At 48.8% G+C, this 22,012-nt stretch overlaps 7 protein-coding genes across 7 annotated transcripts; 4 read left to right on the forward strand and 3 right to left on the reverse strand.

Moving 5' to 3' along the window:
* Positions 1 to 9: 9 nt before the first annotated feature.
* N7466_005214 (calcium/hydrogen antiporter) lies at positions 10 to 3,697 on the forward strand (the record flags this gene model as incomplete). Its single annotated transcript, XM_057164611.1, has 5 exons — positions 10 to 133; positions 218 to 2,124; positions 2,186 to 3,136; positions 3,213 to 3,376; positions 3,442 to 3,697. The coding sequence occupies 5 exons, from the start codon at positions 10 to 12 to the stop codon at positions 3,695 to 3,697; spliced, it is 3,402 nt and encodes a 1,133-aa protein (XP_057023292.1).
* A 553-nt stretch (positions 3,698 to 4,250) lies between these two features.
* On the reverse strand, positions 4,251 to 6,212 carry N7466_005215 (FGGY-family carbohydrate kinase; the record flags this gene model as incomplete). The annotated part of the gene is made up of 3 exons (XM_057164612.1): positions 4,251 to 5,309; positions 5,366 to 5,926; positions 6,003 to 6,212. 3 exons carry the CDS (start codon positions 6,210 to 6,212, stop codon positions 4,251 to 4,253), a joined length of 1,830 nt encoding a protein of 609 aa, XP_057023293.1.
* A 372-nt stretch (positions 6,213 to 6,584) lies between these two features.
* On the forward strand, positions 6,585 to 7,218 carry N7466_005216 (uncharacterized protein; the record flags this gene model as incomplete). The annotated part of the gene is made up of 2 exons (XM_057164613.1): positions 6,585 to 7,084; positions 7,149 to 7,218. 2 exons carry the CDS (start codon positions 6,585 to 6,587, stop codon positions 7,216 to 7,218), a joined length of 570 nt encoding a protein of 189 aa, XP_057023294.1.
* A 327-nt stretch (positions 7,219 to 7,545) lies between these two features.
* Positions 7,546 to 9,333, reverse strand: N7466_005217 (F-box domain protein; the record flags this gene model as incomplete). The annotated part of the gene is made up of 2 exons (XM_057164614.1): positions 7,546 to 8,399; positions 8,469 to 9,333. The coding sequence occupies 2 exons, from the start codon at positions 9,331 to 9,333 to the stop codon at positions 7,546 to 7,548; spliced, it is 1,719 nt and encodes a 572-aa protein (XP_057023295.1).
* Positions 9,334 to 10,329: 996 nt separating this feature from the next.
* Positions 10,330 to 14,805, reverse strand: N7466_005218 (uncharacterized protein; the record flags this gene model as incomplete). Its single annotated transcript, XM_057164615.1, has 5 exons — positions 10,330 to 11,046; positions 11,116 to 12,101; positions 12,193 to 12,693; positions 14,358 to 14,415; positions 14,482 to 14,805. 5 exons carry the CDS (start codon positions 14,803 to 14,805, stop codon positions 10,330 to 10,332), a joined length of 2,586 nt encoding a protein of 861 aa, XP_057023296.1.
* A 444-nt stretch (positions 14,806 to 15,249) lies between these two features.
* Positions 15,250 to 18,699, forward strand: nic96 (linker nucleoporin NIC96; the record flags this gene model as incomplete). The annotated part of the gene is made up of 5 exons (XM_057164616.1): positions 15,250 to 15,728; positions 15,814 to 16,459; positions 16,514 to 17,495; positions 17,568 to 18,313; positions 18,373 to 18,699. The coding sequence occupies 5 exons, from the start codon at positions 15,250 to 15,252 to the stop codon at positions 18,697 to 18,699; spliced, it is 3,180 nt and encodes a 1,059-aa protein (XP_057023297.1).
* A 721-nt stretch (positions 18,700 to 19,420) lies between these two features.
* On the forward strand, positions 19,421 to 21,349 carry N7466_005220 (RibD family protein; the record flags this gene model as incomplete). Its single annotated transcript, XM_057164617.1, has 1 exon — positions 19,421 to 21,349. The coding sequence occupies one exon, from the start codon at positions 19,421 to 19,423 to the stop codon at positions 21,347 to 21,349; it is 1,929 nt and encodes a 642-aa protein (XP_057023298.1).
* Positions 21,350 to 22,012: the final 663 nt, after the last annotated feature.

Consider the following 22,012-nt stretch of genomic DNA (forward strand, 5'->3'; position numbering starts at 1 on the left):
GACCCTGAAATGGCGGGCAACGCAAATGACTTCGACATCCCGGAGTCAAACCGGCCCTCGGGGATGACAGGAAGTGACTTTCTTCCGGGTCCATCAATTCCGAGATCAACGCCATCTGTGCGAAGAACCTACGGTAAGGCTAACCCCTTCGTGTAACAAAAGAAGATCCAAGGGAATTGGGCGGCCTATGAATGATGCTGATGGGATTCACGAATAGGAACCCTGGATACTAGTAATGTTCCCGCCGAGTCAACGTCCGAAGTACGCCAGGAAGATGCCTCAGAGGATTTCTCAACCCGCGCCTTCACCTCGTCCTCTACCGCTCCCGATAGGCTCAAAAAGCCACCAGTCACCCGCCGCATGTCTTCAAAACGCCAAATACCCCACAAGGGACAAGAGTTCTCGACTGATGATGATATCAAAGAGATTGAAGAGGATATCGCGCTGCACCAGGCCTCCACTACCCAGCAATCCCCCAGAATTCGACCCCTACGTGCGCCAAGCTCCACCCTGAGACGGCGTCCCAGTACCCGCGCCAGTCCTCTAACACGAGCTGAGTCTGATCATCTTACTGGAGAGGACACTGGTTTGCTAAAACCTAGCCTGGATGACTCGAGGGAGCTCCCGTCCTTAAGACAATCAGATGGAGGGAGCGACCTGGAAAGCGGTGACGACTGTCATAGCGACAATGATGAGAATGACGACGACGAAGATGACGAAGAGCAGGAAGATGTGGACCCTGACGACGAGGGAGCATCCAGTGATGCGGAAAGCTTCACGCTCAAGGATCGGCAGCAAGCCATTAATGAAACGCATCCCTTCGGAATTCGAATCTGGAAGCCGGCTGTGTACAAGAAGAGCCGGTCGGTGGAAAAAACCGCCGAGGGAGATATTCATTCTTCACCAGGAGGTCGTGTCAGCCCCATGTTATTCTTAACCAATCTTCTGTGGTCTTTATTCTTTGGATGGTGGCTCGCCTTCATCGCCTTTGTCGCAGCAGCGGCTTGCTTTTTCTTCTCTTATTCATCTAGTGCGGTGGCTTATGGGAGGGTATTCTTGGGGCTTTCTCGATACCTTCTGTATCCTTTTGGATCGTTTGTTCTCCTAGAGACAGATGAACTTTATGCGGAGGAAGATGAAGGGGAGGGTCGCAGTATCAGCGAATATGAGCAATGGCAGAACGGAGATTTAGAGCATGGTCGATTGTTCTTTGGTCCACACAGAGATCGATCCCTCGTGGGGCGCCGGCGCAATAGCGTGGATTCAGCCGGTGAACATGACAGTCTGCTGGGCCGGCCTCAACGAGGACAACATCAGGATTCACAGCCCCCTCATGGAAAACGTCGTCTATTTGGCCGTGGTGAATGGACTTTGGGTCGAGTCGTATTCTTTGTGTTCTTCTACTTCCTGGTGGGACCCCTGATGCTTATGGTATCCTTATTCTGTTGGCTACTGGTTTTCGGCATTCCGATGGGCCGTGTAACACTCATCCTGGTGAGCCATCTACGACGCCACCCTCTTGCCTTGTCTTTCCATTCCGATACCTCATATGCACGACTCAGTTCAGGGTCTTCTTCGCCTTCCATCCTATTATGCACATACCGTGCTGTAGGCACAAGGTACTGGAAATACACGATCGACGGCACAAACATCTTTTTCATCAACTTGCTGAGCGTGGTCTTTTTTGTCATATTCGACTACTACGTTATAGGCCGGTTTTTGGGCATAGATTCTTGGTTGACACATCCGGGGCTCATTTTTACCCTAGCGCTGTTATCAATCATTCCGCTAGCCTACTTCATCGGACAGGCAGTTGCTTCGATCTCGGCCCAGTCTTCAATGGGCCTAGGTGCTGCGATCAACGCGTTCTTCTCAACCATTGTGGAAGTTTACCTCTACTGTGTCGCCTTAACAGAAGGCAAGGCTCAGCTTGTTGAGGGTAGTATCATCGGAAGTATCTTTGCGGGTATTCTATTTCTACCCGGCCTCTCCATGTGCTTTGGCGCCATTAAACGCAAGACTCAGCGCTTCAATGTGAAGTCTGCTGGCGTGACTTCGACGATGTTACTATTTGCTATGATTGCGGCCTTTGGCCCCACCCTTTTCTACCAAGTTTATGGTAGTGTAAGTTATTCCGATTCTGTTCATCTAAGCGCCGAGTCATGAGCTGACTTTCTTACTGTAGCACGAACTCAATTGCCATCCATGTGTGCCAGTTCCTGGCCTGACAGTCCAGGATGACTGCCGCCAATGCTATTTCTCTCAGGTGGCAGCTGTCAAGGATGTGTTTTTCGAGAAAGCAGTCCAACCTTATGCATGGGCTGCAGCAGTTTTCCTTTTCCTGTCGTACATTATCGGTCTTTGGTTCACGCTGAGAACCCACGCTGCTCTGATTTGGGCCACCGAGGTTGAAGAGAAGGAGAAGGAGAAGAAGTTACCGTCTCAACCTATCCATGATTCCATGACCCTTGATCCCAGGCACATGCCCTTCTCAGGATCTCCCGAAGCTTCCGGTGCCCTTCCTGGTCACAAGGATTCCATTCGGGAGTCCCAGCTATACAAGCGGATTCTAGGCCAGTCGCTCAGGCAAGTTGGCCTAGAAGATGGAAGCATGAGCACTTGGGAACAAACCGACTGCAGCTCTGGGGCGGATCATCGGGGCAACATACCCCATCTGGTACCCCCGCCAGCTGAGGAAAACCGGCACGTTCCCAAACCCATCCATGTGATGACCGGGGAGGATAATGAGCGACTTGTCCGCCAGTTTACCGAAGTGGCAGCCACAGCTGCTGCAGTGGCCGCTCGTGATGCTACCCGGAGTCGGAAGTTCACGGGTCAGCAGACTGCCGGGCGTCAAGCCGGGCGTGCTTTGGCCGAACAAACCAAACCACCTGTAGAGGAGGCCGAGGATGTTGGAATTCCCCCTGATGCGAATCACGCTGGTGGAGGTCACGATGCTCCAAATTGGAGTCGGGCGAAGAGTTCAATCATCCTCCTCGGTGCAACTTTCCTCTATGCTGTGGTTGCAGAGCTTCTTGTCAATACCGTCGATGTGGTCTTAGAGAGCGTGGATATCGATGAGAAGTTCCTTGGAATCACGCTGTTTGCTCTGGTCCCCAACACCACTGAATTCCTTGTATGTCCGCCCGTTGTTTTTTTTCTTCATCTTTTTTTTTCTGCAAATTTAAGAACTATCACTGACTCTATCACAGAATGCCATCTCATTTGCAATGAACGGTAACATTGCATTGTCCATGGAGATCGGTTCCGCCTATGCCTTGCAAGTTTGTCTATTGCAGATACCTGCTCTAGTTTTCTTTAGTGCTGTATATACCAGCTCTATCGACCCAGCAGAGCTGGCGGCACACTCTTTCAAGTATGTTCATTCTTCCTACCACAAGTACTGTCAAGATTCGGTCACTTACATTGTACAATCTACAGCCTCATTTTCCCTCAATGGGATATGATCACCGTAATTCTCTGCGTCTTCTTGCTATCATACGTGTACGGAGAAGGAAAGAGTAATTACTTCAAAGGCTCTGTACTCGTCATGACTTACTTTGTTGTCATCCTCGGGTTCTATCTATCAGGATACAGCAACATGGATAGCATGGGTGTGGATCGATTCGACAAACTCGCCCTGGGCTCCGAGAAGTTCTATACTATCGGACGTACCCGTTCCGGCGTGGCATACTAATTGAACATATTTCGCTCATCATGATACCCAGCCATTGCCGGGTTGTCTCCGATGGGCCTTCACTTTTGTCTCATATCTATCATTTTACATAGCACTTTCATGATGTCCATGGATGAATGGATTTCTGTCTCGATCGGCCCGCTTGTATTTACCTACCAATCGTCGACTCCTTGCTGGACGGAGGACACCCATTCAAAGTATTAGTTCCCCGAAGATTGCCCCATCTGCACATGTGGCATGCTTCTAACCTTGCAATGATGATTTCTAGACTTTCTACCTAACTTTTCCCGACTTTTCTTTTCGCGTAAAAACTTTACCTACTAGGTACGTAGAAACTTGGAATAACGAGGGTGCTTGTGGCCAATCGCATTCACATGTCCGGTTTTAAGTACTCATGTATTATAATTTTACAGCTGCCTGCACATGTGCGGGCCATAAGGCTCTAGGTCCATACACAGTTGAGTTCATTGCTCTGGGGGTGAAATGCTGTTGTATAACTAGATTTCATCCAACCCAAGTTCAAAGTCCACGGCAATCAATAGGCTAAGAATAATTAGGTTGATTCCCAATCACCAACAGCTTCATCAACCATTTGGCGGTACTTTTGCTGCTTGAAACACTGCTCCAAGAATACCTTGTATTTGGCCTCTAGAAGAGCCTTCTCCTTGGCGCTTTCTGTAGGCATGACCTTTTTGCCAGGCTTGCTCATTCGATCCATAATAACCCACAGGCTCTCGGTCTTTCCGTCTTGGTCAGAACTGGCAGCCTTCGCGCCCAGCATGGCAGCACCGTGACACACAGCTGCATGTATGTAGCGAGGAATCACCACCGGCATGTTGCAAGCCGATGCAATGAGGTTGACTAAGATATCGTTCTGGCATTGCGAGCCCGACATGAAGATTGAGGTAATACTGTGACCAGCTTTATTCATTGTGTTGACGATCTGCTTAGTTTGCAGGGCAATGAACTCCAAGGTGGCATAGTAGTAGATCGCAAGGCCATCAACGGTCTTGTCACTTGTCAACCCAAAGATGGACCCAGTCATGTCAGGATCAGCTATGGGAGACCGATTGCCCCAAAGATCGCCATAGAAGAAGAAATGACGACCAAGCCAAGATACACTCGGAGCCTTTTGATCTTGCACCATCTCTTTGAGATGCTCGTTCAAGTACTCATAAATATTGGTATGGTAAGATTCGGCGATTGAGGTGGCCTGGTTGAATGCTGGGTGTGTCTCAATGACATACTTCAGCAACTCTCCCGTGGCAGACTGTCCACCCTCAGCCATCCAATATCCTGGAAGGATCGTATCTCGATAAGGGCCCCAGACACCATCCACGAAGACGGGATCCGGTGACATTGCCAGATGACAAGTTGAGGTTCCGGCCACTGCTGCAAGACGAGAGAAAGCCTGTGATAGATCATTCTTGGCCACCTCGTCATTTAGCTGGTCAGGGCCCAGGTTGACTTTGGCACCAACGGTACCAATCCAGCCAGCATAAGCATCGATTACACCGCTGCCGATGGCGATTCCGGCGGGCAGGCCTAGTTCTGCAGCCGCTTTTTCGCATAGATGGCCAACAAGCTCACCAGCACTCAAATAGTCACCATTCTGGAACGAATATTATTAGCCAATTTGTCACTTGTCACAACTCGGGAAAGGCTCACCACCCCGTCAACGCCGCCCATGCGTTTGAAGTTGTCTGTAGTCAGATCTCCCAGACCAATATCATTCAAGAAATCTTCCTGCCAACCCTTGACACTCCCATCAACCCCAACGGGTACATATCCTTGTTTACAGACCACACTGCAGAAGCTCCGTTTCTCGTTGCCAGTCGCTATATGAGTGAGTGCGTCTGCCAGATCGAAGAATTTACATTTGTCAAACAGCTCCTTGGGCATGTTATTCTTCAACCAAAGGACTTTTGGGATTTCCATCTCAATGGACATTTTGCCACCCACATAACGAAGTAGATTGTGGTTTGTGGCATTGATCTTCGCTGCTTCCTCCACCGGACGGTGATCCAACCACAATATCACATTACGGTCCGAGTCGAAGTCAGGCCCCGTCACAGAGATGGGTTCACCGGATTCATTGTTAAACACGGAAAGAGAGCAGGTTGCATCGAAACCGATACCGCGGACAGTCTCCGGGCTGATATTGTGCTGGCTAATGGCCCGCTGCACGGCTGTGCATATACAACGCCAAATGTCCGCAGTAGATTGTTCCTAGCCACATACGTCTGTCAGCACTTGGCCAAGAGATTGTGAATGGTTACCAAGTATCTCAGTGCAGGGGACATACATAGTAGCCATGCTCTGGCTGCCAGAGTCCAATGTTTTCTGTGGCTAAGCCTACAATATCACCTTTGGCATCGATGATACAGGCGCGAGCACTGCCCGTTCCCACGTCGATACCAATGAAATGATCGAGGTGCACTGTTACTTCATTTCGCGGGTCCAGGGAGGCCTGTCGCGAGCCCATTTGAGATGAACGGCGATAAGGAAGTGCCATTTTGTGGCTTTTGCGATCAAAAGTGAAATGTGGGGGGGGAAGAGGGGAAAGCTTCACAGTGGAGTAAGAAACACGATTAGCTTATCAATGTGAGAGGTCAAGAAGGAAAGTTTTACTGAAATTGACAATGGGACTGAGTGAAGGCGAAAGTTCCAAAGTCGATTGACTTGAAAAAAGGTCAAAGCATATCAAGTTTCTTTAGATATGACAGCATCAAGTATTTTTGTGGGGTAACATGTATAGTAATGTACCTGGATGAGTACTTATCAAAATGCACGGCCCGACCGCCCCGATACCGATATAGCAAAGTAGCCTCTCACCAACTTTTCCCCTTTCCCTTCGAATCTTGGCTTCCGACAACAACCTCACGCCATGTATCTCCTATCTCTGCTAGGAGCAATCTCGCTCCTGATCGCCGCCGTCGCCGCCGAGTCCTCCGACATTTTCTACTGGCCCGTCGGATCTCCACAACCTTCCCTCCTCGCGCGCGTCGCTTATGATCCAGCCTCGCTGAAGTCCGAGCTGGTGTCCTACCACCCTCCTTCCAGCTCCTCCAATGATGATGGCCTCGTTCGCATTGGTCACTACGCCGTGACACCTTCCAATCCCAAGCAATGGTCTGGCAGCTTGGTGTCTTTGTCCGCTTTGACCGGAGAGCACCAGCCCACGATTCGCCTCCACCTCGGACCTTCCAACGAGGTCTACCATATCTCCCTTGCGGCCTCCTCCTCACCATCCGATAGAGCATCAGCTCCTAAGATTGAGCTGGCATTCAACACACCGGGTACACAGCCGCATTTGAACCGACCCATCGTGCTGCGCCCCGATGGGCAGAACCCCGACGAAGTACCGGAGAAAACCCTTTTCCAAAAGTAAGTCATGAACTCTTCTATTCTTGATTTACCTGCGAAGGTCCCATAGCTAATATGACAACAGGTACTGGTGGGTTCTCTTGATTGTCACGTTTTTGACCATGTCCGGCGGTGGCGGCGGCGGTGGGGAATGATAATAGAGCGTGATTATAGATTAAAGAAATACCATATTTGCTTCCCAACAAAACGATTACGGGTTCTTGGTGCATGGAATTATTTGATCATAATGTCATAGTAGCAAGGACAGGGGCAAAACACATATTGTATGGTGTAGCTCCAATATCTATATGAAGGCACAGGTGCGTTTCACAGTGGGCAAAACCATAAAAACTAGAGCTTGAACAAGAGGAAAGAAAGACAAAAGACATTCCTTTGCTTGAGTTGCGCCAAATATCTATTTTGATGGGCCAAGCCACCTAATGCAATTGGGACCGGGCTCTGTCAAAGCTCAATGTAGGGAACTATGAGACGTTGACTTTTCCTTTGAGAATGTCGTCCGCGGGGCTGTCGATCAATTGGATTCCTCGCCCGTCAGGCTTGAGACGCAGCGACAGGAGCCCTCGACCGGTGATGGCAGCCAGTTCGTTTTCATTCTCGGTAAATTGCAACTGGGAGCATACGGCATCTAACTCGATGACAGCGGGCCGGAGCCCTGGATAACCTTCTGCAGTGTACCACGAAGTGGGATAAAAGTGATAATCCAGGCCATCAGTCAAAGCGGTCGGCTCCAGGGCCCAAATTGACACGGTCTTCCAACTAGCAATCGCAATACGGGTACCTTGACGTGAAGTTGCTATCAGAGACCCCTGCGAGGTGCTCGTCTCTTGGAACCCTTCCAGCAGGGCCACGACCTCCCAATTGTTCAATCGCCTGCCTCGGTCAAGGTTCACCACATGGCTACAGTTGTGAGACATGGGTAAGGCCGAAGATCTTAATACACAGCCCACGGACCAGTGTTCCACCCGATGAGTTGCAATACCAACAGCAAGGTACTGCCAACAACAACGAATCCTGCCATATTGTCCACCTATCTGCTTATGAGCAGCGAAAAATGGGATTCCAATTGAGAAACTGAGGGAAAGAGATTCTCTGAGTGCAACGGCGCAAGCGTTTGTGCTCTTCTTGGTCGGCTTCCAAGATCCTTGCGTGGACTCATTGAGTCTCTGGAAGCTGTTGTAGAGAGTTTGGCCCCGGGAGTGGTGTAAAAGTTGTTGTCCTCGATCATTGAATGTCAGTTTTACTGTCGGCTCAGTAATTTCGTAATCTGGATTACATGTGTTGTTTATCGCGAGGACAAGATACGTGTATTTCGAGGCTGTAATTTAAATTGGTGTCAGCAAGGCATTCATTGCTGGGCCTGTGGTCCAGAAGGAGTTGAACAAACCAATGATTAGTGACCTTCTCGCATCTGTCTCTGGCATATCGTGGTCATCGTCTTGGTCTTCGTATCGCTTAGCAGGGTCGGCTTCTTCGGAGTCTAACTCGTTGCCAAACTCCGTCATAGTGTAAAGAACGACTTGATTGTCCTCTTTTTGCACATGTTGCCAGGAAATAGCAAACTGGTCATTCTCCACCGCGAAACTCAAAGGGTTGTAATCTTTCTCTTCCGGGAACCCATAGGTGTATATTACGTTGTTCTCGGGATTTAAATCGTAACAAGCCAAGAAGATACTTCCGTTGGGGTTGGATTGCAAAGCCTGTTTGACAAAAGGGTGGTTGCTGACGGGTTCTTGGACATTGAAAGGCTGAAGACGATGCAGCACATATGCTCTCTCCTGATTCAACGCAGTATGGACAATCTGGACATCTCCAAATTGCTTCGCGGGACTCTCGATTTGACGTTGAAGAGTCAATGCCCCATCTTGAATATCCAAGAGATAGACTGTGGGGTCATCCGTGAAGACCAACATAATTTGCTTTTTAGAACCTGCATCTATAATAGAAGAGGCACGACTGTCCACCACTTTGCCTCCAAAGCTGAATATCTTGCGCTCGAATTGAAAATTGACTCCATACAGCTCCCGATGGGATTGCTGCAGTAGCAGCTGAAATAGTTTGCGGGTTGGTAGTGGCGCATCAATATTGGAAGACGGACCTGGCGTCTCTAAGAGCTGGTACCGGACCAGATCGCGGCTGCTAGTGGCAAGTGCCAATAGAGAGCGGCAGGAAAATGCCGCCTGCAAGAAAGATGGCCCATCGCACTTTCGTAGAATGAGCTGGATTATTTCAGGAGGGAGCGAGAGTAGCATTGTTCAACTCCGTGGATGTTGGGAGATTGTAACACGGAACTTGGAAGTACGGGATTGGTGTCCCGAAGTCGATGTATAACTTTGAAAGCTGGAGTGCATGTATCGGGAAGAGAGACCTCTGGAGAGAAGAGAGCTTTGGAGGGAGAGATGGAAAACCGGAAGAAATTTGAAGGGGCGAGACCAAATCAACAGGATACGGGAGTTTTTAATATCAAAGAGGAAGTGAGTGAGGCTGCATCTGCACATTTGTGTTAGGCGCCGATGTCTCTAGGCTCTACGGCTGTTGCCTGAGAATTCGGTTTAGCCAGGCTTGTATAGTGGAAATTGTGGATTCGCTCTCAAGCGACTAATCTTGGCACGGACCTTTGTAAAACAATGAAGTAAGCTTCAAGTGCAAATTGAAAGCTTCAACTCTGGAAGTCAAGTGCATATGAACAATGGGTGAGGAAAAGGTCCTCGTCAGGTGTATTGTGCTTTTCCCAATTAAGTATGGGGCGATCAACACCCGCGGCAAAATAAACACTTGGTATTTTTCCAGCATACAATACTACTAGTAGCACTTGAGTCAACTGGTATATTTCCAAGGATTATCAACCTCAAGTGCTCAAGTGCTCTCTATGTTAGGTCTCTACTGGGATTCCTACCTAGGCGAGGCTTCAAATGTTCATATGCACAGTTTATCTTTTTTTATTTGAAAAAGATTGGAAAAATTGGTCCGTGAAAAAAAAATATATATTTCGTGTTTCTATGCATTTTTATAGTCGAAAACCAATGTTATGAGACATGGATATTCAAACAAGGGACATCTGGAACCTCTAGAAAATGAGAAAAGATGACAATGCTTCGTGTATTCGTCACCGATGATAAGCTATGATGCTTTCTTATACTCATCATTTCTATCATAAACTCCCAAGCCCATTAAAAAAAAAAAAAACACCACAGTAATGCAAGGTCCGAAAAGAAAATGGGTATCTCCAATCGTTCAAGATTCAAACATCAAGAGGGCTCACCCATTCGGGAAACAAGCCACTCAAGCACGCTTTCATAACAAAGGACATACTGGCTGAGATTCTGCACCATGCTTGGCCGTTGTGTCCGGAAGTCTTCCACTGTCTTCCGAACCAGATCGAGATGGGAATCTCGGGTCCACCCTGATGATCCCGGTGACCCTGAAGATTGGGCGGCCGGCCCCAGTTGTCGTTTCAGCATGTCCAGCACACTATCAACTGTACAGAAAGTCCCAGTGCGGCCACAGCCGGCGCTGCAGTGCACAAGGACAGGCCGCTGGCCCGCTGGCTCAGCTTCCTGGTTGCTGAATCTCGCATTGCTAGTTGAGCGGACAACCTTGTTGCATTGCTCGATCAAGTTGAGCAAATGAGTCGGTTGCGAAAGGGTTCCGAAGTCAGGCCAGTAAGGATACTGCAGTTGTGTAATATCCCGAAGCGGTTGAAAAGGCAATGCAGTATGGTATAGGCTGAAATGCCGCACGATAATTACGGGATTTTCGTTGGTCCCTTTAGGAGTCTGGCCGGGAGTGGCCGATGGGCTCAAGGACTCAACTTGAATGGAAGTTTCGGAATAAGCCTTGACTTTAAACGGTCCGTAGTTCCCGGTCTTCCAGAACGGGTGGCATTTCACCTGGCCTCGCTCCATCTCGGCAGTGAGTGAGACGAGGACCCGAACATCTTGCTCCCAGACCACTCGCCAGAAGTCCTATGTAAAAATAATTAGCATCAAAAGGAAAGGACGATATGTAGAGAAGGAGTGACGTTGTGCACTAACATTATATGTGTCCGGAACCGGCGCTTGTGTCGCAATGTATCGGCGATTGCTGAATTCAGCCTTGATATGATTCGCATTGACATAGTCACAATCCCCGAGAGGTATTCCTTCAAGACGAACCCGTGAATGTTCAAAGGGGTATATATCATTGTAGCGGTTTTTAGTGCCCTTTTCAATACCTGCAACACGGTACTTCTTGGAGGCACCCCCGGACGAAGCTGAGGGGCCCTCGTATGACAATGCCTGCTTCATACGTTGCAGCTCTATCTTCTCCAAATCCAGGAAGTTCTCAGAGGCGATGCGACCTTGATCTTTGGGGTCCGACACATTTTGAAGCCAAGCTGGAAGGCCTTTCTGGTTGGATTCTGTCAGGCCACCAGGTAGTTTCAAGGGAATTTGACCGACTCCACCCAACAAATCCATATTTTGCCGGATATTACCAAAAAAGGGATTGACAGCCGAGGAAGAATCGGGAAGGGCGCACCCCCCGGCAACAGGGGCCACAGATGGCAGGTCGATACTCATAGGAGATCTCTTCTTAGCTGATGGGCCTGACGTTGACATCTGCGGCCGATGTAGCAATTCTTGGAATCGAGCGGAAAATCCCTTGTAACCATCCTGTAAAATTAATCCTTCTCCGTCCCAATCTTCCGCCTTGAACTTGTTAATGACATTCTGCAAGGCTGCTACATCTTTTGCCTCCGAGGTGGCTGAGTCATAGACGATTATAGTGGTGCATTCTTTCCACCGGGAAAAACGCTGTTTGTCGTTATCACTGGTAAATGTACCTTCCAGTTTTTTGGTATCAAATGAGCGGCGTTTGAGCAGTGTAGTTGGGATACAGAGGTTCAGAGATCCTCGGATATTGCCTTTGGAATAATGAGCAAAGGGCCGGACATCCAGTAGAAGTAGCTCCTTTGGGGAGGATTGGACCAACTCAGCACAGCGTTCAGCCGTGACCCATGGAGATGATTCAGGTACCGAGGCTATTCATTTGGGGAAAAAGGTTAGTGACGTTTGATTCTTCCGTAGAACTAGTAGACAGCCAGGGAGACTGTAGGCATCACGATCGCTTACCGAGCGAAGGCTTCCTATATTCCGGTGCGTAACCACCTAGGGATCCTTGGGAACGGTTTGTTGAACGATCGCTGTTTGATGGCCAGCCTTGAAGAGCTGATTCCCGTCGACCTTTGTCGGATTCTGATTCCGATCTTAACAGATTGACCAGGCCCTCAGACATCGACTCTTGCGAATATAGTTGCAGCTTGGTGGGACTGGGGAGAGTTGCCTGAGGATGAGGAAATGGCCCTGCACCCCAATTTTTCTGTGCGTGTGGTCCAGGGTTTGATGTTGGTGGGTTGGTCGAGTGACGTTCAACCGTCATGCCGAAATAGTTGGGACTACCTGACATTTCCGCAATAGAGCCATTCGAGCGCATGCCCGTTGCTGACGGTGATAACGTCGGATGAAAAGACTGGGAATTGCTAAAATCCCGGGAACCTCCCTGCACTGGCTGTACTGGTTGTACTGTTTGTACCCACGGTGAAGATGGTGATCGGCCGGGACCCGTCATGGTAGCTGGTCTTGCTCCCAGTACGTGGGACCCGGGAAGTTTATCAGAACGACAAGAGCAGTTACACCATCAGCCTGAATTTTGCAATTGTGGACTTGAGATCGAATATATCTGATCGAAATACAAGGTAGGTCGCTTGGGTACCTCGCTGACTCAGAGAAACTGGTGATGACGATGGTGGGGGAGCTGGTGTTTTTTTTTCCCCCTCTCTTTTTATTTTCTCTCTTGCCCTCTCTCTTTTCGCAGTCTTATTTCACGAACGCCGATATCACAAATATTTGGGGTGGAGGAGGGCAGTGGTAAAGAAGAGAGGTGTGGAAGTCGTAAAAAAAAACTGACGTAAGATAAGTCGGATGGCGTTCGAGGGGCTGAGGCGAAAAGGGTCCAGCCAGAACGAGCAACAAGTCAGGCCAATGGAAGCGAGGAGAAGAACCTGAAATCAGAGCCAAAAGGTCATGGAATATGATTAATAAGTGTGAGGGGTAGAGAGCAAGGACATAAATTAGGTTCAATGGGAGAAAAGAGGAAAAAAGGATGGTCTTTTGCCCTTCCAGAATCCTTGACATATGACGTTATGTGTGGGGATCACCTGTTCCGGTCAAACCCTCGGTTCAGCTGCATTTCTTATACATACTACTACTAGTATACAATTCATCGTCACTCGAACCACAAAGATTATGTACATTGTTTGACAATTCGAAAAAGGTAGATCATTGTTGCAGTCCATATTTTGAATTAGGGCGACCAATGCGTTGAATTTACTATTAAGGACCTGACGTCAGTGTCCTGTTACCAGGCAAACCAACCTCCCAGCAAGACAGTCCACGAGTGGATGAGGGATACATTATCCGCCCCCCTTTACTACTCGGATACTTGCGTCAAATTTCCTCGCATGATTTCTGGTAGTAGAGAAAGTAGTAGGATATGAAAGACAGAAGGCACTGAGTACCTAGGTACTAGTGAGTACACTACCTATCTCAAGTACTGAGTATACCATACCCATTCCAAGTATGTACTTAATACTTGGTTCGATAAACCCCCAGGGCTACTGCATTTGCCAGTGGGTACCCACCTAGAGACATGCCTAGAACTTGAACTGTGCACTGCGCATCCGCGCGGCGCTCTTTACTTGTTTAGTCATACATCACTATTTGTACATGAACCAAAACTGCTCCCTGTGCAGGAAATGTTGAAGAGGACACCCGAAATTTATCGTCATACCAGTGCCGATCCCGGATTAGCCCATCCGATTTGGGAATGGGGTCTGAATGATTTCCCATGCAAATACCGGTAGCTGCATCCCCAAATCGATTAAGCGTCCCCACTACCTCCACGGTGGCGTATCAAAATGACCCGCGAAGTGGGAAAACAATAGTGTGACCCAGCGCTAGATAATACTCAACAGAGATAACCCGGCAACGAACGGGGAAAGCACGGTTGCTGCCGAGTCATATTGCCCAAAGAAAGGTGGTTTATATGAACTCAGATCAGGATGGATCATCGGTGGCAGTTTCATGACCAGGTGGGTATATTCTTTTTGGTTGTGGAAGAGTTTCCGGACAGACATCAGTCAAGCCTCAGGGGGAGGTTGTGGTGTAGACAAAGTAAAGCCGAAAGAGGATTCCATCCATATGCTGCTTGTGAAATCAGATTCTCCCATCTGGTTCACCCTCGAATCGCTTTACTCGTTTCTGTTCCCAATCGTCGAGGTCTTTGGCCATAAGTCTCTGAGATGATTTTAATTCTTGATTAGCGGTCTATACTAGGATGGAACAGGATTTGAGCGGTCTCACATAGTATTCTTCTCGTTCATCACCCACAACTCTCCGGCGAGGATTGCGCTTGATTCCTTCTTCGCCATCAGGACCTTTGAGTCCAAGGTTAAAAGCTTCTTCCTTGCTCATTTGCTGGACTTTACGATCGTAGCGCTCATAGCGCAAGGCTGCTGCAGGAGTCAAGGCAAAGGATGCGGCCACAATGACGGTAATGAACGGAAGTCCGAAGAGAAGAAAAGGGTTCCGAGGAAGTCGCGCACGGTACATAGCCCCAAGCTTCTCCCCGAGTGTGGAAGAAGCATTTGTTGCCCGGCGAAAGGTTTTGGACTGAAAGGTAGGCATCGTTGCAGTGTCAATGCGACAGTAAATGATAATCAGTACTTAGGTTCAATGTTCGAATGGTTCAATGTTCACTTGGACTGGTGTCGGGAAATTGATTGTCCGAGCGCGGGATAACTTTTGTTTAGGCGCGACAAAAGCATAAAGCTCACCTCAATACAACTCCCGTTGCTTAAGGCCCTTGGAGATCTGGTAGTGAATTGATACTACGCTTCTTCTAAGATTCCTGTACCGCTGCGCGTGGTGGAGCCTTAGGCAAATTCCAGAAATTTGTTGTAACTGAAAAAAGCGCAACTGCTACACAGCTGATTTGCTTTCTCTCTTTCTCTTCCCTTCGGCAACACATTCGCCATCAACCCACAATCGACAAAGCTATTAGGCAAATCAACACCCCTTTGCTCTCAAATCCCAGCTTAGCGGACGCCGAAGAGACCTATTCTTTTCGACATGAGCTCATTGTTCGGAGGTGGTGGCCTCGGTGGTCTTGGGGCCACAACAACCCCCCAGACCTCCGGCCTTTTCGGGTCTACCAATACCAATACAACCAGTGCCTTTGGCACTATGCCAGCTGCGACGACCCAACCTGCTCAGCCTTCTTCCTTGTTTGGCCAAACTCAAGGTCAGCAGCAGCAACAGCAACAACAGCCGCCCGCTCAATCCTCCCTCTTAGGATTGGGACAGACCCAACAAGCAAACAAGAATCCTCAAGAGCAAGCGCAAATCTCAAACCAATCAACCAAGCCAGCATTCTTCAACAGCCTTCTGGAGCGCGGCAAAAAGCGACCAATGTCGACCCACGGTCAAAATGGAAACTTTGAGGATGTGCCTAGTCTCCAACTGGGCCTAGATGATATCCGCAGAAAGGCACGAGAGCTTGGTACACTGGGGGGCAAGGATGCTCAACAGAATGGCACGACGACAAAGGCGTAAGTTGTATCTTCTCAAACCCAAAGGCCGACTTGTTGCTTGTTGCTTATTGCTTATGGCTAATCTAATCAATACCATTGGTAGTCATTACCTTCTTGCGTCTTCTGGCATCACACCTGGTCGGACACTCAGAGACCTCCGTTCTCTAGACCCCCAGGCATCGCTCGCTGCGACTAGAGAACCCGACACCTTCGACCCAGACAACCAAAGATACCTGAGGAATGTTCAACAGCGTGGTCGGCAGGTGATGATTGCCGAGAGCTTGTCACGGGCCCAGAAGGATTTCGATTCCTTCTTGGAAGAGAAGGTGGACATGGACTGGGAGGAGCAGCGGCAGAACATTTTTCAACACTTTGGACTTGCCCAAAAGGACAGCCCCAACGGCGCGAGCTTGAAACCCACAATGCGGAGCGGTGCCTTTGGCCGATCTGCTAGGCAATCCAAGCAAGCCGGCCCCGCTGCATCCAGAAGAAGTGTGTTCGGACGTTCCGGCCTTGACAAGTCTGTTATCGGAACCCCTGGTGCCGGCCTCACAAATCGCCAGCTGTTCGAGGACCCTGCAGAGCGAAATGAGGGACCTTCTGCGCCGTCTCCAGATATGCGGTTCTTGCGAGAGAAAATGGGTCATTATGCCGAAAAGGTTCAAGAGTTGAATGTTGTTAGGCTTCAAGGACGAACATACCCAGTGTTTCACCACTTTTCTGAAGTTGAAATGCAAACCGGTGGTGATGTAAGTACTTTCTCTTTAGATTCTGCTTGCTGTAAAGCTGACCTTTCCCTCCAGGCCCCTCGACAACTGTATGATGCCTATCAGGCTTTGATTAGCATTGTTCACGAGAATCCTAGTATTACCAGTCCATCGAATCCTGGTGCACTGAGAGAACGTCACTACGCTGCAGACTACTTAGAGGAATCAAGCAAGTCCCGCAGAGCCATCGATCTCAAGAAACGAATCCTGGAAGGGTCTAGGGGATTTTTGGAGCGAGCGTTCTACAATGAGGTGGAAAACATCATCACCAAAAATCCGCGCGAGGCTCAATTGGGTGGTATCCCAACTGTGATCAACAAGATTCGAGCATATATCCGCCTGCGTGCTGCCAGGAAAGACCTGGCACCCGATGGAACTGAACTACAGATGAATGGTTCAGACTACTGCTGGATTTTGATCTTCTATCTTCTGCGGTGCGGTTTTGTGACCGAGGCGGCTGAATATGTCAGTCAAGACACTGGTTTCCGGACTTTGGATCATAAGTTCGTGACTTATATGACCACGTACGCTCAAGATTTGCGCCTCAATCGAGACTTAACACAGAAAATCAACGGGGAGTACCAGCAGCGATCGCGAAATGCCCCTGACAATACTGTTGATCCCTACCGGATGGCATGTTATAAGATCATTGGTCGTTGTGATCTTTCCAAACGTCGATTGGATAACGTGAATCAGACTGTTGAGGACTGGATGTGGCTGCAATTCACTCTCGCCAGAGAGGACGATCGATCCGAGGAACCGGCAGGTGACGTCTTTGGCCTGGAAGACATTCAGACAGATATCACGGAGATTGGTCAACGAGTTTTTACTAAGGGCCAGGAAGCCCCTGGTGGCTATGGAACATTCTTCCTTCTCCAAATCCTGGGAGGCATGTTTGAGCAGGCTGTGGCTTACTTGGGCACTTATTCACCCGTCACCGCCGTGCACTTTGCCATCGCATTGGCGTACTACGGCCTTCTGCGCGTCTCTGATTTCTATACATCCGGAGAAGAAATTCGTCAGTAACCCTCCCGCGGTCCAAGCGCTCTAAAACATCGACATTATTGATTTTGCTAACATTTTCGTGTAGTGTCTTTCACTGTGAAACAGTACCCGCAGATTAACTTCGGATATCTTATCACTCAATACACCCGGGAATTCCGGACTGGGTACGTCGAGGCTGCTATCGATTACTTTTCCTTGATTTGTCTCAACGCAGACCTTCCGGGTTCTCTCGGAAAATCCCAGGCAGCGGTCTGTCATGAGGCCTTGCGCGAGTTTATTCTTGAGACAAGGGATTTCGCCAAGTTGCTGGGTGATATCCGGGCCGACGGGACAAGGATCACAGGTATTATTGAGCAGCGTCTCGAATTGATTAAACTTACGGACCAGGAGGACTTCCTGAAAAACATTACCGTGCAAGCCGCAGGCGTGGCAGATGACAAGGGTCTGATCAATGATGCCGTTCTCCTTTACCACTTGGCCGAGAATTACGATCGTGTGATCGATATCATCAATCGTGCTTTGTCAGAATCAATTGCCGTTGAACTGGGCGGTGTTATCCCCAAGTTGCAGCCTCTTCGTCCAAGAGTCGACCAGACCCAAGGCAGCCAGTCCACCAACCAGTCAGAAGCTTCAGCCCCTGGAAGCAGTCTGAGCCTGACCACTGTCGATGACCCGGTGATTCTTGGCAAGAACATGATGGTTCTCTACAACTCCAAGCCGATGTATTATGATAAGATTCGCCCGGTCAACCGGGATGCGTGTAATCTCCTTCTCTGCATGATGGAAGCGAAGATTGAAGTGGAAGCTGGGAGATGGGCCCCGGCCCTTGATGTAAGTGGAGCGCATTTTCTTTTGTGTTGATTCCTTTCCATACTAACAACTTCATGCAGGCCATCGACACGCTCAGCATTCTTCCATTGCAAGCTCGAGGCTCTATGCAGTTTATTCGGGCATCAGCCCAGTCCTTCTCAGCTCTGCCAGAGATCATCTCCCGGAACATTGGTCATGTCATTATGTGGTGCATTGCATGCATTGGCCAAGAACGCCACCGGCAAACCTCGGGCCCCTATGAGACCGACATGCACCAGGGATTTGCAGACCAGCTTCTTGGCATGGCCAAGGATCTCATGATCTTCTCCGGCATGGTGAAATACAAGTTGCCACCCAAGGTCTATGAGGCATTGGCTCGAGCTGGAGCTGACATCGGAGCTTTTTAAGGATGTATGTGTAGCTAGGCAGTCACACCTACTCAGGTGTCTATTATTATCCAATAATCTAGAATATGATTGATTCGGAGTGTTTTGAAGCCATCTCAAGATTTGTTTTGCTCGTGTGGAAATATTAGGTTTTCCTTAATTGCTTGAAGGTCAACTGGCTCTTTTTGACTTCCAAATGGTAGGTCTTACGTGAATCTGTCAACTGGTATTGGTCATCATATGGGACTGGTAACTAACTACTTGGATAGTTAGACTTGCGGGAAATGAAGTATTTTGCAAATTTCAATTATATATTCAATTTTTTATTTTGAATAATTTGTTGGTTTAATTAAGATTTGAACTAAACTTTAGTAAAAAGGCATCATGAATGACGATATGCGGGAGCTAGTAGATCGTACTGCACATGCAAGTACAGGGTAAGTGAATATTGTACTAGTACTAGATAAACAATGAACATCTTTTATTGCTTTACAGTAATTCCAGTCCACATCTTCCAAGGTTTACTATCTCTACTAGTTAGTATGTACTAGAAATGCCAAGCCTACGGGAATCCATCTGCGATTCAACAGTTTTATTGTACATGCACCATTCGGCAAGTCCAGTCCCACTTTGCTGATGGAGCCACTCCAACCGCCCAGATGCTCCATCGTAATCACCGCCTGGGATTTCACTGATCAACCCTCTCCCTGCGAATCGTCGTCGTCACCGGGTCCCACACAAGATGGACCCTGCCTCCCGCGCGTCAGACTCGGGCCCTCAGGCGGTGAAGTCGGAAAACGACTCGGCATCGCCGCATAATGAAGAAGCACGAACTCTAGAAGCGCGAACGCGGGACGAAGTGGAAAATACTGATGCAGAGACCAATATCATACCGGATCATCGAGAAGATGCGATGGATGAAGATCCCCCAGAAGATCCCCCGGATGACCCTCCACAGTCTGAAGATACAGCAACCCCCGTGGACTTGACCGGCGCGTTGGAAAAGCAAGCTCAGCGGGGCGATACGAATAGCCTACCCCAACCTCATAGTGCACCCGATGATATCACCGACAGCGAGCCAAGACCCCCGGGTGGAAGTCCTAGCGATAGTCTATTCGATAACCCGCCGAACCTATCGAAAATCCGCAGGCTCCTTTTTGAGTGCAATGATCCGATCGAGATTACACAAGAGGAGTTTGATATCTACTGGCCATTCATTGACAATGTCTGGGTCAAACAGAGATCAAACGCCAGCAAAGAAGGACTCTGCACTACTGACTATTATATGTGTCGACTACGGCGCCCTACGCACCGCCCATCGGAGACCCGGCCACCATTACCAGAGGGCAAGCGTCCTCGAAAGAAACGCTCGCGAGAAGGAGGCACATGCAATTTCCAAATCAAAGTCATTCGATTTGAGGGTGCTTACTCAGCCGTCACTATATCGAAGACGCCAGGAAGCGATACAGCTCACACCCATGATCTCGACCATAGCGATCGCGTGAAACGTAACTCCGGGGTCATGGAATTTGTACGGAAGGAGTCAGTGAAAGGTTATCTGCCCTCTTCAATATACGCCAAGTTCAGAGAAGAGCCGGCGAAGCTCCAAGAAGCTGGAGGCCGCTCTCTCACGGTGACCGATGTGCGCAATGTCGCGGCCAAATGGCGCATACAAAACCCAGAAGTCCAACTCGTCCCGCATGAAGGATACGAGTACCAGAAAGGCCAAGGCATTATCAAGTCTGGAACAAGTAATGGTACCAATGGAAACTCGCAATTGCAGCCACAGTCGCTCTCTGCTCTATCAGAATCATCACCTCAGTTACCGCCAGATACGTTGGCCTTCCCCCAATTCTCCCTGGAATTCCTTGAGCCATATCTACCTACTTTGCCTACCCATCACTCCGAAAAATGCGAATTCCCCCATGTCACATTATCATATGCATCATCAATGGATTCGAAGATCTCTCTTCGAGCTGGGATGCAGACTGTGCTTTCTGGACCCGAGGCGAAGGTGATGACCCATTATCTTCGATCGCGTCACGATGCAATACTCATAGGAGTAGGGACCGTGTTAGCAGACAACCCAGGTTTAAATTGTCGCCTCGAAGGTGCTGGAGGCTTCGGAGGTCTGGGAAGAATGTGGCAACCACGTCCGGTAGTTCTTGATCCTACAGGACGATGGGCCATTCGCCCAGATGACCGGATGCTCCGCACTGCCGTTGAAGGCAAAGGGAGGGCCCCATGGGTGGTAGTCTCTCCGGGAGCTCCAATCAATCCTGATCGACTTATGATGCTGAAAGGTTATGGAGGTGACTTCTTGCGAATCATGGAGTACAATCGGAACTGGCGCTTGCGCTGGGAAGCCATCCTTCGGACTCTGGCATCTGAGGGGATCAAGAGTGTCATGATTGAAGGGGGTGGGACTGTTCTGAATGAGCTTTTGAATCCCGAGTATACCAACTTCATCGACTCAATCGTCGTGACAGTAGCTCCCACCTACCTTGGCCATGGGGGCGTTGGGGTTAGCCCTGAGTCTAAACTAGATACCCATGGCAACCCCAATGCTGCCTTAAACCCACGTGATGTCAAATGGACACCATTAGGGCAAAATGTCATCATGTGTGGTAAAATCCGCCAACCGGGCACCAGACCTCGTGTTTTCCTTTGATGGATATGTGGGGGTTTTTGGTTTTTGGTTTATTATTATTATTAAGACACATATTTATCTACATTTATCTTTATATGTTTAATATATAATCTACAGGCTTCATCAATTACATATCTCAACATTTGAATCTTGGAACTCCAGAAGATTACGTGGGCAGCAACTCAATGTTACTAGTACCCAGGTGAAAGTACCCGTGGACCGTGGACCGTGGACCTCGAGGACCGAGTCAAGTATACATACCCATCCCACATGTGCAAGTATTCGGATGTTAAGTACGGGGTACTAGTACCTAGTAGATGTAGTATGTATACATCAAGGTTGGAAACATTGAACACCAAAGCTACTACCTACATACATAGAGACGCCTTATCCCCGGAAATTGAACTGCGCACGCGCTGCGTGGATGCGAGGCGCTCTTTACTTGAACTGCGTAATACCTAAGATATTTGTGAGGATCTTGATTGACAAAAATGAAGATAAAATATGGGGCTTTTGTGCTCTCATCATGTAAAACAGAAGAAATATTCCAAGAAATATTCCAATTGAACGTGAGAGAAATCGTATGACTTGTTCATTTACAGGGATACTACTATCCAGTGGAACAAAGAATACATAGTAGTTGAAATTGGAATTTGGGGGGGGGCGGGAAAGCCTGGGAATGCC

Source organism: Penicillium verhagenii, assembly GCF_028828195.1.
Source record: "Penicillium verhagenii strain IBT 33310 chromosome Unknown utg000005l_segment0_segment0, whole genome shotgun sequence".
Taxonomy (NCBI): Eukaryota; Fungi; Ascomycota; class Eurotiomycetes; order Eurotiales; family Aspergillaceae; genus Penicillium; species Penicillium verhagenii.